At 38.3% G+C, this 17,032-nt stretch overlaps 1 protein-coding gene across 2 annotated transcripts in view; it reads right to left on the reverse strand.

Annotated features, from left to right (window-relative positions):
• fto (FTO alpha-ketoglutarate dependent dioxygenase) overlaps positions 1-17,032 on the reverse strand; it is a 165,758-nt gene that overhangs the window by 87,873 nt on the left and 60,853 nt on the right. For both annotated transcript variants that reach the window (XM_046840527.1, XM_046840528.1), the window contains exon 8: positions 14,241-14,365. In XM_046840527.1, coding sequence (XP_046696483.1) covers positions 14,241-14,365 — 125 coding nt within the window. The remainder of the gene's footprint in view (positions 1-14,240; positions 14,366-17,032) is intronic.

Here is a 17,032-nt window from a genome sequence, read left to right on the forward strand (position 1 = left end):
GTACATTTGAAGGCAAATACCTTTGTACATTTACTCAAGTGAACATTTGAAGGGACACTTTTAATTTACAGAGTGTAGCTCTACTTTTACTCAAGTGAATGGAGTGTGTACATCATCCACCAATGCATTTTTGGTCCTAATTATTATCATAAGCACCTGTTAAAGGTGTGCTAAAGATGAAGAACAAGAGTCTGGGGTTTTCTGAGGTCCTGAGGTTTGCTGCTCAGCTTTAATAAGAGTCCAAGTCGTTTCAGACTTTTCTGAAAAAAAGCAAACCTTCAGTGCGGCAAATCTTATTTTCTTCTGTAACATTCCTCATATTTGTCATATGCATAAAGCAGGTTATGATTGATGTTTACATCTACATGAAGTGGAACAACTTCATCTACAATCAGGAGGAAAAAAAATCCAAAGATGAATAGCTTACAATCAGAAATGTGCCATTTGAGGCCATAATATCAATGTGAAACAACCCAGTGAGAGCGTTAATCATAAAACTCTGCAACACATTAGGTTAATTAATATTCCTCCAAAGTCTTTAGAAAGACTGCAGTCCAAAAGACAAAACCAGGCCAAAGAAAGATCTGAACTAAACATCGATCCTGAAACCCAATCAGTAAACTTTTTTCTTTTGTCTCAGATGTGATGGAAGTGACATGAATCTCCTCGTTAGACTGAACGCGAAAAAAGGATTCGTGCGAGAACCAGAAACCCTGACACCGCAAATCCTTGTTCGCACATCCTCTCTCTGCCGCTGCACATGTGGCCCGTGCTCATGGGTTCGCCTCTTACAGGAATTTTTCTTTTTTTCCCCCGAGAGTGGCAGGCGAGTCTGTCGCTTGGTTAGAGCTTTCACCATCTATGTTTCCATATTAAAGGTTCCTGGCAGTTTGTCCTGGCATTCTGGGACCCTAAAACCTTGCGGCTCTCTTAATTGCTAACGGGCCGAAATCGTATTGCGTGATGCGTAATTATGAAATAACTGTTTTCATTAAGTCTCACGAGCAATTAAATTGGAAGGGATTTTTATTTTAATTCCTTTGGATGCCGATTCGGACGCAGCCAGAGTCGGGGGGGGTGTTTTACACGGGGTACGGCAATGTGCTGAATCACATCCTACACCATTTAATTTCGCCACAAAATGGACGGGAAACACGAAACTGGGGAAAGGGCTTGATGCATCCTGTCATTACAGAGCACGCCACGTCGGGTTAGAGCAGTCTGCCATGGCGGGAGAGAGCGTGTATAGAGTATGTGTGGTTTGCATGTGCTAGTTAGTCTGAGGGAGCAAACACACATGTATAGACAAATTGGACTCTTCGTATCCGTTATAATAAGCCCGGGCACAGGCTAAACCGACGCCGGGTCTATCCAAGCTAGTGAAATGAGCGTGAGAGAGACAGGGCGTAGGTAGACTGCCAGCTGAAGATCATGTTGTGCAGGAGTTTTGACAAAAATTTAACCCTGAGTTCATTGTATTAGGATCACGCGTAGCTCAGAGGCTCATGTGGACAGAGTCGGAATGAGACTGCTGTTTGTTTCAATAACAACAGACAAGTTTTACAACAGCGTTTCAAATGTAAGCATCACTTTCATGCTAATTATAGTCTTTACAATGATGAAAGGTAGCGTATGGAAGCATGCACACAAGCACAAACAGACACGTTGAGCTTTTTAGATTTGTTTCAATTATACATGCCATAGCGAGTAGCAAAAAGACAATGGGTGTGTGTGCATGGGTGTGTGTGCGTGTGTGTGCGTGTGTGTGTGTGTGTGCGTGTGTGTGTAGGCACTCCAATCTCACCAAATGGCAGACGCAGGTGTTTGCCTGTAAGCTCGGTGCCTTGAGGTATCATGAGTCAGTTACACAGAACAAACTCCGTGTAGTCCCTGCCAAGTAAAACACACAGCCCACCCAACAACCCCACACAGTTCAGCCCTCTCAGGGTGTGTGTGTGTGTGTGTGTGTGTGTGTGTGTGTGTACATGTTACAAACCTTGTACTTTTCTGCTTGAACTACAATAACAACAAATGAACACAATTTATTTAAAGCCATTACTTTTGATGCTGCAAAGGGAGCAATTTGATGCATCTGTATATAAAAACTACAAATACAGAAGTAATGACAAAGTAAAACAATCCCATGTTTTTGTTTGTTTATGCAGAATTATGTAAAAAATGTAAATAAATATACTATATATAACACATAATATATATATATATATATATATATATATATATATATATATATATATATATATATATATATATATATATACTACATTTGTTTGCTATTATAAATAATATAGAAAATCTATTATGGAAAAAAGATTCTTGTGTAGACTGATACTGCAACAATAAAAATATAATAGCAAGATACATACCGAAATGTTTAGTTGATTCATATTTTAAACTATTAACAGTATTTGATTTAAATATGATATCAATAAATATATATATATGTTGTTTTTATGGGGACTTTAACCAATTATTGTCTAGTTTATAGCGGGTATTTAATTGTTATAAAAACTGTGGAATTTTAATTGAGCCGTGACCTTAATTACATTTTTATAATTTTTTTGCTTTCTGAAAGCATCTAAAACATGTAAATGCAAACTGAAAGACACACCACACCTGAATGTCACAGTTTGTATCTGCAGAAGCATGTTATTGCATACAATACAAGACAAATATTATAAAAACAAACAAAAAAATACAATATAAATATGGAACAACCTGTGACTTCTAAGTAAATCTGAAGTATTTACATTGTTTAAGAAACAACGGCTTTTTCTCCTGCCATGTTTCATTATATGGGTTTACAAGTGTAATGCATTGTATTCAGGCATGTGGGAGAATTTTACATACAGGATTTGTGAAAGAACAAATAAAACAAATAATAACTGAGCAAACTACAATAAGCAAATAGATTCATGTTTACTTGGCCAGTGGAGAAACTAACAAACAATAAAAACTAAAAGAAAAAAAGAAAGAAAAAATTTACACATGAATATAAACAGTATAAACTAACAAACTAAAAAAAAAAAAAAGTTTAACTAAATAAAAGCTACATAAAACTAACAAAAAGCAAATAATTAATGAAAGCAATCTAATAAAAGCTAAGAAATTATTTAAAGACTAGACTAAGTTACTAATAAAAACTTACTAAGCAACTAAGAAAATAACCTAAATAATAAAAACAAGCTGATAAAATCTAACTAAAAACTAACTTTGTAACTAATAAAACCGTACTAATGAACAAATGAGCAATACGAAAACAAATGTGTTTATATGTTATTAAACAAATGATGCACTATTGCGTAATACTTACATTTAAATATTTATTTATGGCAGCTCCTGTGATTGTTGATCATATTGTCTGTCTAAAAAAATGTGGTTTCAGAAGATGAATGAATGAATGAATGAATGAATGAATGAATGAACTAATGCTTTCTGATGCTGTTTTCACTCCATGTTGTGTCTATAGCAAACGGTTATATTTCTGTTAAAGCCCCTGTCATCTGCTTGGTTGAGTCTAATACTATACTCGAGTTAGAGTTTGTCTTCATTGAGCACAGACACGAAGGAGACTTTAAACCTTTTGTCTGCTCTCTTTAGGACTCTGATAGAAGGGGACAAAAGCCACGTCACGACACTGACAGCTTCGACCACGCCCCCTTTCCCCTTGACAGAATGAGAGGATACGTGCGTGAAACGTTTCCCTTGCATCCACTAATGATTCGCTGTTCTATTCTCCTGCATGCATGACCGACAAAATCAATTGAATCGAGCTAAGATAGAAAGCTGGCTATGTCCAGAGGCTGGAAAGGTGCAGCACACGGACACAAGGAACCTCATCCCTAAGTCTGATGACACCCCACTGTGTTTTTAATTCTGAAGCTGTCCAACCAGGTGAGGTCAGAAGTCATGACACACCGCGAAACAAGAACAAAAGAGGCCCAGATACTCAAAGGCAGTAACAGGGTCAGAGGTCAGAGAGGGTGGGTGAATAAAGAGGGCAGCTGCTGAAGACATAGAGGCAAATGCAAGGAATGTTGAACTGATATGTTAAAGAGTAGCTATATGCTTCATATTACATTGAGCTTCTCAAAGAAGTCATAGTGTGTATAATATGCAAACCTTAACAAAACAAAAAAAACGGAATTATAGTAGACTATATGGAAACAAAATGAGATTTCTGGCAAACTAAAGACATCCTGGTGATGAGCGATACTTAAATCAGAGGCGTCTTCATGGCATGCCGCAGGTCCCTAACTTTATTTTCTAAAATATAAACAGGAAAACTGGATCTATGTAGTCAAGATGATCAGACAGTCATTACGTGTTAATTCACCAAATGCAGCTAAAATCATTGATTCTTTATCATATAGTGATGGAGATTTCATTCTTATCATTAAATGATAACTGTGCCGACATTATATATATATATATATATATATATATATACAGTGCCCTCCACAATTATTGGCACCCGTGTTTAAGATGTGGTCGTGGACTTCAAAGAATTCTCCTTTTTTTTTTAAACAACATAGAACCCAAATGCAAAAAAAGAGAAAAATCCAACCTTTTATTTAAGTACATTACTTTGGTGGTAAAAAAATCAAACATTTAGAAAAAAAAAATAAACTTGAACTCATGTGTGCCACAATTATTGGCACCCCTGATGTTAATACTTTGTACAACCTCCTTTTGCCAACAAGACAGCACTTAATCTCCTCCTATAACATTTCACAAGATTGGAGAACACAGAGAGAGGATTTTGACCATTCTTCTTTGCACAATCTTTCTAGATCATCCAGTGTCCTGGGTCCTCTCTTATGCACTCTTCTCTTTAGCTCGCCCCACAGGTTTTCGATTGGGTTGAGGTCTGGTGACTGAGATGGCCATGGGAGTACCTTGAGTTTGTGACTGCTGAACCACTTTTGTGTAGATTTTGCCACATGTTTTGGATCATTATCCTGCTGAAAGACCCAATGACGACCCATCTTCAGCTTTCTGGCAGAGGCCATCAGGTTTTTATTTAAAATATCCTGGTACTTCAAAGCGCTCATAATGCCATGCACCCTAACAAGGTTCCCAGGGCCTTTGGAAGAGAAACAGGCCCACAGCATCACAGATCCTCCACCATACTTCACGGTGGGCATGAGGTGCTTTTCGGCATACTCATCTTTTGTTTCGCCAGACCCACTTAGAGTGTTTGTTGCCAAAAGCTCAATCTTAGTCTCATCTGACCAAAGCACACGATCCCAGTTGAAGTCCCAGTACCGCTTAGCAAACTCCAGGCGTTTACGTTTGTGAGTGTTAGTGAGAAAAGGCTTTTTCCTTGCATGCCTCCCAAACAGCTTGTTGGCATGTAGAGGCGTCTGATGGTTGTTTTGGAGACTCTGTGACCCCAAGATGCCACTCTTTGATGCAATTCTGTGACGGTGAGCTTGGGAAATTTTTTACTTCTCTTACCATCCTCCTCACTGTGCGTTGTGGCAAGATAAACTTGGGACCTCTTCCAGCCTTGTTTGTCACTGTTCCAGTTGTTTTAAACTTCTTAATGATTCCTCTGACTGTAGATACCGGCAAGTTAAGGCGAGTGGCTATTTTCTTGTAGCCATTGCCTGACTTATGAAGGTCGACACACATCTGCCTTACTTGAATGGTGTGTTCTCTTGTCTTTGCCATGTTGACAAATGGGTAAGAGAATTAGGCCTCTGTGTCACGTCATATTTATACCCCAGGAAACAGGAAATCATGAATTACTAATTAAAAGTCCCTAGATACCCTGACCAACCTTAGCAACTACAGAAAAATATATATAAAAAAAAAAAAACAATTAAATTTTTCAGAGGAATTGTTAGGGGTGCCAATAATTGTGGGACACATGATTTCAAGTTTTTTTTTTTTCTAAATGTATGATTTTTTTTACCACCAAAGTTATGTACTTAAATGAAAGGTTGGATTTTTCTCTTTTTTTGCATTTGGGTTCTATGTTGTTTTAAAAAAAAAGGAGAATTTTTTGAAGTCCACGACCACATCTTAAACAGGGGTGCCAATAATTGTGGAGGGCGCTGTATACACACACACACACACACACACACACACACACACACACATATATGGGAGTGTAGTTAGGGGGAAGAAAAGCAAAACATAAAATTGCTTGTAATTTTTTATGCAGTTGATTATTATTAAAATTTGCGATCATTAACATTCCAACAGTTTACATTTTCAAAACAATTTTGAAATAAAATGGCTGCTTGGTTAAATATTATATAAAATAATATTTTATAATATAAAAAATATAATAAATAGATTAAATAAAATGAATGCAATACAATTTTTTTATTATATTACATATACTAAAGAATTCACAGCGCTGGCGTTAGCCGGTAACCAGGAAGTGGCTTAGTGGATTCTTTAGTGTTTTTATGCATGTGCAAAACACATTTTATTTCCAGTAAAGAGTGAGAAAAACGGTGACACTGCTCTAACTCTAACTCAACACCCCTGGCATTGTTGTGTATGTTTTTGAGTTTAGTAATAATCAAATAATTGCGCTGAAAGTGCGACGCGGTGATTAAACCCACTTCCGCCACTTTAAACATTCCTGAGGGCACTCAGATTTCCGCACGTGCATTGCATTGGGTATGTGTACCGATCCGAAAGCCCTGTACCGAGAATGAGAACGGACTGTTTTCTTTTGTTATAGTTGCAGAAATCAATGAATGCTAACAAAGTTGCATGTATTACTCTTGTAGGTATAAGCTTAGACAATTTTATTTATCACAATTTTAATTCTAATGCTTTATCAGAAATGTCTACATAAATAAAATGTCTTTTAGATATCGTAAAATCTATCTATTCATTTAACCAAATCTGTGATCGTTATGATTATTTGTGGACGTTACATTTACTTAAGCGTGTTTTACTCGCAAACTATTTGAATTGTTTTTAATTCTAAAGCTAACTTATGGATTTATTTGCGGAGTGGATCCGATGTGTTCTGGACTAAATTCTCTAGATATTCTTCAAAAACAGGCAAATTATTACTAGATATATTTAAATAATACTATTTGAACAGGTGTGGAAAATAATTAGTACGCAGGATGTCCGGGGAATGTTTTACTGCGTGTTGGCTGTAATAGCAAGAGAATCATGGAAGAACAAATATGTGAGACTAAACAAATGTCTTATAGAAATAAGTGACCTTTATTTGCCTTCCTTATTTTGTCTTGGGGGTGTGCAAACTTTTGCACATGTATTTGCTCTGCATCATCAGGACCATGTTAGCGGATGGGGATATTTGCATTACCTCCATGATCTGACCTTGTGCTATAGAAAGGCAGTTTCTAAATTCAACACATTATTAATATGTAGAGACTTGTGTCAAACGAGGTGCGGACAAAAGTGCAAAACCTGTTCCTTCCTGGAATCTGACAAGGTGTTTTCAGTGTGTGTGTGTGTGTGTGTGTGTGTGTGTGTGTGTGTGTGTGTGTGTGTGTGTGTGTGTGTGTGGGTAACCTCCGCAGCACTTGATTTACGCTGTGTTGGCTCACCAACTGCTTCCCAGGTCGAAGGTCAATGGGTACCCACTCTCCTGCGGCTCCATTGAGACATGGAGGGCAACGAGTCAAGCACTGCTGCATTAACAAAAGAGTGCGCACACACACACACACAAAACACCTCTTCTCTCTTTGCTTTTGAGGTTAATCGTTCACAACTTCTTTTGTTTTGCACTTCCACAGAATGTGCAGAAGGATGGAAGTATGTGAGAACCGATAGAAAAAAAAGAGCAAAAGAGAGAGAGAGACAGACAGAAAGAGAGAGGGAGGAAAAAGAGGAGAGGCCAGATGGGCACCTTCACAGGCCATTTATCAAATCCGCTGGCACCCCCCCTCTCCTAAAGCCCCCATGTAATTCAGTAATCATTTCTATTATCATCTAATGACCTTACAAAATCTACAGCAGTTAGCGCCGTCCCTACAAACAGCACAGCTGTTCAGAGCACTGGCTCGAGACCCCACCACCCGCACACACACACGCGCACGCACACCGAGATGAGCCCGGCCATGCCGACGTACCCTAAACCGCAAAGGTCACACAAAGGTCAAGCTATGCAGAGACAATGCAGGATGAACATGTGATGATACTAAATGTTATGATCACAACTTCTCCACAGCATAGTGTGTGTGTGTGTGTGTGTGTGTGTGTGCAGGTTTAAGAGGTGTGGGGCACACTGCCCATGGATTATTATTATTCATCCCCTGGTGTGCTCCCTTGTAAAGTCCAATCTGTCCTATTTTTCCTTCTGTCCTTTCTGATGATTCTATAGTTTAATATTTTTGTATGTAAAGAAAGATAATGAATAACGATTTACATAGACACTAAAATCATTAGTGCAATTACATAAAATTGCACATAGTGATTTAGATGTTCATCTGATCATAACAAGTGCCAAACAGGCTGGTTTAAGTATTTCAGAAACTGAGAACTGAGTTCAATTTAACTGCATTTGATTTGAGTAGAAATTTTAACAATAAACATCGTCACAAAGACGGCTCTACAGATATAAATAGATTATGAATTTAAAACTCTCCGAGATGATATAAAAAAAGAAACCTTGAGAAGAACCGGACTCATCTGGGGAACACTGGATTTTCATTCATAATATTACATTATTGTGGAATGTCCTGATATGAGAAACGATAAGTTGAGAGGGTGCCAGGATGAACGCATCTTCCGCCATGTGAGAAGTCTTACTCATGCCAGTTGTCAGTTGTTTCTGTGTTACACTGTGGGGGTTTCTGTATTTTTGGTGTTTCTCTCCTTTTAATTGGCATCAACAGACACTGAATCAGAGCACACTTATTAGTCTCATCAGCTACAGGTATGCTTCTTACCACTTGTTTTACCCGCTGCTATATATATATATATATATATATATATATATATATATATATATATATATATATATATATATATATATATATATAATATAGGGATGTATATATACACGGAACGCAAAATTCACTGTTCGGTACGTACCCTGGTTTTTAAGTCATGGTTCAGTTAAATGCAAAAATATAAAATTGCTTGTAATTTTTTTTATTAACGCAGTTTATTATTATTACGATTTCTGAACAACAACAGTTTACATTTTTAAAACTATTTTAAATAAAATGCCTACTTGGTTAAATGATATAAAAAATAATTATAATAAAAAATAAAATATTTTATACATATAAAATAAAATAAATCAAATTAATCCAATAAACTTTTTTATATTAAATAAATTGAGTAATTATTCGAATTGGCACAAATTAAATTGATTAATTTTGACACTTAATTTAACTAATGCCGATGTGTATGTATGTGTGTGTGTGTGTGTGTGTGTGTGATTTACATTTAATATATCATTTTAAGATATGATCTACTTAACTGTTCTACTTATTTCAGCAGACTTTAACAAATGCCTTCATTTCTTCCATCCTGTAATTCATTCACTTCCTCAATATGTGGGGATGTGGAATTATCAGGATTTTCTCCTATTAAGAGAAATTCTTAAAGATGGACATAAAACACTAAAGAATCCATAGCGCTAGCCACACTCTGGTTAGCGGTTAAAGCTAAATGGATTCTTTAAAGTTTTTATACATGCGCAAAACAAATCTTATTTCCAGTACGGAGTGAGTATTTTTAAAACTTCTGGCATTGTTGTGTATGTTTTAAATTTTAATAATAATAATAATAATAATAATAATAATAATAATAATAATAATAAAGGCCCTCAAAGTGCGAGGCAGAGACTAAACAAACTTGCGGTCCGCCACTTGATACGTTCCTGAGAAAACACAGATTTTAACTATGTTCCGCACGGAAAAAGGAACCGAACCGAAAGCCCTGCACCGAAAAACTTCAGTACGAACACGTTATGTTACACCCTTAATATATACTGTATAGTTTATACATTATGGTGCTGAAAATTGCTCTGTTTTGCTAAATTTTGTTTGTTGAATTATTAACAAATTACACCTTTCTACCCCCATACTGATCACCGTTCTTTAGGATTTCCAGGTGGGCTAGATAATATCTCGACTTAACGATATTTTCAAGTTACGATGAGGTCATTAGAACACATCTCCATCATAAGCTGGGAACAACTTTGGCTCTGAGGGTGAGAAGGTCTGGGGTTCTGTCAGTGTTGCAATTCAACCCAATTGTTTTCAGTAGTGTTGAGGTCAGTGTTCTTAGTAGGACACTCAAGTTCCAGTCTAATCTAAACACAACGTCTTCATGAAGCTTGATTAACACATAGCACCAGTGTCATTGTTGGGAAGGGTTTAAGCCACTGTAATGCTACACAATACAAACACATTTTATACAAATATACGGTCACATGTGGATCTAATGGCCTGGTGTTCACAATCTTTGGCCATATAGAGTCCAATGGGATTTTCTCCAGCCACCACTAAGAAACATACTGCATACCTTCATAGATATACAGTGCAGTAAAAAGGTTTCTTTTCTGTGCGAATACAAACTGAAAGTTAGAATTGCAATCAATCAGGAAATCTATGACCTGTAATGGCAACCTGAGGATAATGAATAAACAGAGTGTCAGAGAGTTGAGTAAAAGAAGATGTACAGGTGTGTGTGTGGTTTTTAGGGTTTTTTTTGCAACAAAAAAAAGTGCAATGGAGCACAGAGGACAACTTTAGTGCGTACGCTTATGGCAATAGATGGGTCACAAGGGTGTTGAAAGTGAAGTCATCTTTCAACCCAAGTACTTTTAAACCAACACAAAGTCCCCAATGGTCACATTTCTTATTCTCTCTCTCTTTCTCTCTCTCTCACCATATATATATCTCTCTCTCTCTCACACACTCATGGCCTGCACTCCACACCACTCACAGTGCTGTTTCAAGAGCAACTGCTTCTCTCTGAGAAACTTGGAAAGGCTTAATCAATCAGCTGTGCTTGTGTTTATGAATCCTCCACCTGCAATCCATCATTCCGCCTTTAAAGCGGCAAACTTTAACGCTATTACACGGCGGCACAAAAGAGGTCGTAATCAAACGCACTGAATCCTATGCATACTAAACTCCGAAAACAATTACTGCTTTCAGTGGGCAAATAAGCAGCATGAATCAGCAAGCAAGAGGTTTAATAAAGGTCGTGGGATGGAGAATTAATGATTGAGGATGGAGTGAGGAGTTGAGTGGAGAACAGCCGCAAGGTTCCAAGAAACTTCGAACAATTCCCTTGTAAAACTCATTTTGATTTTTACACCAAAGCATTAGTAGGACTTTATGTTAAGATGGAGTGTCATGTAGCAACCAGGGCTGCCAGATTGGATTTTCAACACCTTCCTGATTAACAACACATCATTCGCATTGTTCATCCAAAGCATCTCTGTAAAATTTTAAATAGAAGTTTAAATCAAGGTTTTTCTTTTTAGAATGCATTTGAAGCAGAGCTACTTCTACAAGCTAGAACCTGGCATTTGCGCATTTGTTCTTCTTCAGTAAGCACTCCATTCTGATCCCATCCTGATCCCAGGAACAATGGATGCAAAGTGGAAGTAAATCCTTGAAAAAAATAAAATTTTATTCAACTACTAACTTCATAGCAAAATGATATATTGGAGACTTGTTAAACACAATCTGGCAACTCTCTGACAACTTTTTGTATTTGCCGATTAAATCTTTTTCGACGTTCATTTCCACTATTATTAACTGAATTAAATCAAAAATTGGGACATTAAAATCCTCCGACCTCGGTGTGTAAAATGTCACAAAACAGATAAAAAAAAGATGCTTTACGTTTGTTTTGTGTTAGCAAGCTAACTATAATGAGTGATGTATATTTACCTCCTCAAAATAGCTAAATATTTAACAAGTGAATATGCCTGTATGCTGATTGGTCCAAAGTAAATACTTGTACATAAAACCAACTACTTATCAACGTAAAGAAGTGCTAGTTTGTATACCTTTCATGCTGTAAATCAGCCATGTTGATTTGGCATCATATGCATGACCTTGATGTTAAGTACACTTTCCTGAATTAGGTTTTCTTTGTCATACGGAGCAGAGCGTTAATGTTCATTAAAGAAAGTGTTAATTGGGAATACATTAAAAAGACTAACCATGCAAACTTATTGCAATATGGCTTCCAGATGAAATGAGAATTATAGCTATTTTTTTACTATGCACTATGATCTCAACCCAACATCTACACCCAATTTTCTGGGTAGATGTGGTTAAAGAACACTATCAATCCACTGTTAATGATCTGCATTTTTAAACATCTGCATGTGCAAAAGCCATCCAGGCACCATTCGAAATCTCCAAGACAAATCGTGAGTGATATTTGAGAAGAAAAAAAAAAGTTTTTTTCATACAAGCTGCTAAAAGCATGTTGGTGTCACCCCTCCTGTCGGCAAAAACATCAGTTCCATCTTATCAGAGTGTGTTTAACGTCGTGCAGGGCCATGTGCTTCTTTTCCTTTAAATGTTGGCCGTTGACAGGTACTTTACAGAGCTGGGCCTAATGTGGGAGCTACCATTATCATGGCCGAGAGGGGAGGTCGGGGCACAGGAAGTGATAGGGAGAGAAGGAGTGAGTTCAAACATATTAGAACACATGAGCGTGAGGGAGAGAGGACAGTCCTATCTAATCTCCCCAACTGCTGAAATAAATGTGTGTGTGTGTGTGTGTGTGTGTGTGTGTGTGTGTGTGTGTGTGTGTGTGCGTGCTCATTCATCTATGTAGACACTGCCTTGACAAATAGACAGACCTGGAATCCAACTTTCGACGCACAAAGAATGTGCAACAGCACAACACACGTGCGCACAGACACACACACACACACACGCACACACAAAAATGACTGATTTATTAAATTCATACATAGGAATATTCACAACCATCAAATGAGCTGCCTACAGTTAACACCAGTTTTGCTCAAATATACCTGCCTACACACACACACACACACACACACACACACACGTGTGTGCTGATAGCCCACTGACTTCCTTCCTCAGAGATAAGACTCACTCAGACAGTATCCATTCATCCCGATAACACAGAGTGCAGAAAGACACACACACACAGATAACAGCGATGTTTACACTCCACAACTTATCTCCAATTTTAGACCACTCAGGACTCCACCATTCTTGCACACACACACACACACACACACACACACACAGACAGTGTATGCTTGAGACACGAGCGGTCAGGTCTTTATCAATCCCCATTAAAGCATGCAGACATCTTTATTACTTCAGTGTGTGTATATGTGTGTCTGTGTGTGAGTGAGTGTGTTCATACAATTGCCATTATTACATTCACTTGGCTTAAACACCTGGCCTGATTAATCCACATATTAAGGCATGTGTGTGTGTGTGTGTGTGTGTGTGTGTGTGTGTGTGTGTGTGGTTCTACTTTGCTTTATTTTCCATCAATTGAAGTCTAATCTGAAAGGAGTGTTTGGATTGGCTTTGCCCCTTTGTCTGATTGGTTGTTTGGTAAACCTGTTCATGCTGTAAAATGACTGATAAACGTTTCGATGTTGATGATGATGATATTTATGATGATGACGATAATGATGATGATGATGATGCGCAATGTGAAGCTTGATTTTCATATAAAAAAGTCGCACCCTGTTGTAGAAAAAGAAAGAAATGTATGTCGGCAGGACGCTTTAAACCTCCTGCAGTGGCATCTTATCTGACCAGAGCACTAAGGTTCTACTGTTCTCTTGCTATTCCATGCTGTAGAATATGTAATGTGGTAAAGGCAGAAAACAGGAACGCTAGTCCTGCTACTGAGTGTCCTTCCGGTACCTGTTTACTACTCAGGTGTAAGCTGGTGGCTGATGGGAAGGGGGGAAAAATCATTGCGCTTCATGTATGTAGGCTTTTGTGTGAAATGAAATAAAATAAAATAAAAAGGAAACATAAAAATGAATAGCATTTCAAATGTACACATTCATTTACCTTGAAATGAATTCATTTGATCCAAAAAAAAAGTTTCAATGCCATAAGAATTTCAGTAGCGACAAATCACTCATTCAATGTAAATTAAATAAAAATAATTATTAATTAAAAAAAAAAAAAAGAAAGTGAATTCAAATATTGCGGGAAAAAAGTGTGTTTGCGTATGTGTGTGTGGGAGTGTGTGTGCGTACACGCATGCATTTGTGTGTATCCATGTCCTACCTGTCTCTCCAGGTCTGCCTGTGCTGCTGTCTGTCACTCAGAGCGTTGAGCAGAGTCTCGGCCATCTCCTGTCTGTTCTCCTGAACATTGCTCTCATCCTCCACCACCGCCAGCAGCAGCTCAGTCTGAAAACACACGCAATACACAAACACGCACATATTTGAACTTCATTAAAAAATGAGGTAGTGTACGGTTTAAGCTGCACTTAAAAACAGCCAGAGATGCTTTATTACTTATGTGCTTGAAATATTTTTATTATTATTTTCTTTAGTCAAAGTAAATTTGTCGACTTTATACTGCATAATGATTATTTAAAGGTCACTGGTCGAATCTGAGGTAAATACAGAAACATCTGCTAAACAACTATACATAAGACAGATACATTTGTATAAAACGTGATGAGGGTTAAAAATAAAGGTTTTAGGATGGAACTAACATGTACCTATTCTTTTGTTACAGGCATATTTGTATTAAATCAAACAAAATCTCTGTGGATTATCTGAATATTTCTGAGATCAGGAAGTAAAAATTGCGGTCAAACATTACTTGAATTGACTTATGCTACAAATCCCCCCCAGCCAGTATGACATGCATAACACCTGGTAATTTGAGAAAAATCATGAAAATCTATCATATACACAGAATCCACGAATTCGTACGCGTTCGTCCCACCCGCAACGCATAAATGCGCCTCATCAGGAAATGAGCAGCCCAGAAATCCTTAGAAAGAAGCGCTTAGCTTTGCGGAGACTGTTTAAGAAATCAATATACACTCGTTCCCTTAAGGGCAGAGGTCAGATCCATTCTGGACTAAGCGCGCTGCCTGTTAGGAACAAATGGTGAAACCTCAGCAAGTATTTACATTCAATGCTAAATCAAGGAGAAAAGCTAAATAGCCTGGAGTGGGAGGTCAAAAGATGCTAATGGTACACAGTGTGTGGTACTAAAACACACTCTCTCACACACACACACACACACACACACACACACACACACACACACACACACACACACTATGCACTGAGTGCTGCACAGGAAGCTACTGTGGGTTTTAAAGCACAGGGCTCCTGAATCCTCCATCTAATTGGTCAGAAGGTCTTGCTTGTCTCTGTCCTGGGGTGGGGGTTCATTGCCAATGTCACCACTGGCTCGCTCTTTAGGGATAAACTTATAGGCACATGCATATTAATTCCTATTTTTTATAACTTATTGATCTGTGTAAAGCTGCTTTGGGACAATGTTCATTGTTACAACTGATTTGAATTCGTTTATACACTTTCTAGAGTACCAGCTCTGACAGTAGCTTTGGATGCATACTTTCTATTATGGGCTCGTTTGAAACAATGTATTGTTTCTACAGTAACATCCTTTAAAAAAGTACAAGGTGAAATTAACAAGTTTCAAGACTACCTCAGGAAAGAACAACAGACGTGATAATGCATGTGGTCAGAATAGCACAAGCTTCACAAGACTCATGAAGCTCGGTGCTCCATGTGACTGCGCACGCAGCTTTGTGCTGCTTTCTGTCGGCGTTACAAAACTAGTCTCGAATGGAGAACCTGATGCGTCTCAGTTTCTGGGTAACATGACAAGCTTGTGATATTGGACTTATCAAAAGCGAAAAGAAGAGAAGGTTGATGAGGGTAAAAGTGTTTGTAGCTACTAGAGCATAACACAACATTGAAAGTAACTGTAAGCGGATAAAAAAGTATCAGGTTATATTCCTGGAAGGAATAAAAAACTGTCAGCTTTGACAATCTGCTGTTGAGGAATGAAACCTATTCAGGACATTCTGTTCTTGAAAACGTCCAGGTGATGTCAGACCTCTGTGTCCTTCATTACTTTCCTATAAAGAACACCTCCAAGTGTTTCATTCCTTAATACAGAGTGTGTGTGAGTGAGTGTGTGTTTGCAAATGAAATATGTTGTCATGAGGTAAAGACAGACTTCCTGTCACATCCATTACACTTATCTCTGTCTTATCTTTTTTCCATCCCATAATATTCAAAGCTTCTTTTCCTCACTTAACACCAGGACAGGTGATATTTGTGTATGCGCATCTTATCATCTGATGGATAGGACAGGACATTCAAATAGTGATGACATGTGAACCCTAACCTTAGAATACTCGAGTGCTGAAGGTGTGTGTGTGTGTGTGTGTGTGTGTGTGTGTGTGTGTGTGTGTGTGTGTGTCCAGGTAAGCACTCTTCTTCTCCCGTCCTTTTACTCAGCCCTAGGTGATTGGCAGGTGGTGAAACCATGCGAAAGTGCTCTCAGTGTCGGTTCACCTCGGCTTGTCTCACAACACCCACGCTCTTTCTTATCCCTCGTTCATGCATGAGACCACACTCGGGCATCTCTCTGAAGCGGTACCTGTCAAAACGCCTCGTTTTAACCCTTTACTAACCACAACAAGGACCGTTTTCTGGGTCCGAAAATGCGCACTAGGTCGAAAGGTCGCATGGTGGAGACGGACTCTGCTCAGACTAAACACGGAGACGCCCCGAGTTAAAAGCATGCGCAACGTGAACTCGACTCAACCTGGGATCAAGATGGCCAGGCTAAACAAAAGGAGATCTGGAGCGCCTCGTTCTCCATGCGAGTATAAGACTGAGGTGTGTTTATGCCAAGCTGACGGTAGCTGTCCTCAGCCAGTGGACGCTGTGAGAGGGGTGACCGAGAGGACAGGCGACTCTAGGAGGTGAAAGTGTTTATGTGCCTCTGCTTTTTAAACCCCTGTTTAAGCCCATTCTGAAAACGCATGATTGTAAAGACACATATGCATACAACTA

This window comes from Silurus meridionalis, chromosome 26, assembly GCF_014805685.1.
Source record: "Silurus meridionalis isolate SWU-2019-XX chromosome 26, ASM1480568v1, whole genome shotgun sequence".
Lineage (NCBI taxonomy): Eukaryota > Metazoa > Chordata > Actinopteri > Siluriformes > Siluridae > Silurus > Silurus meridionalis.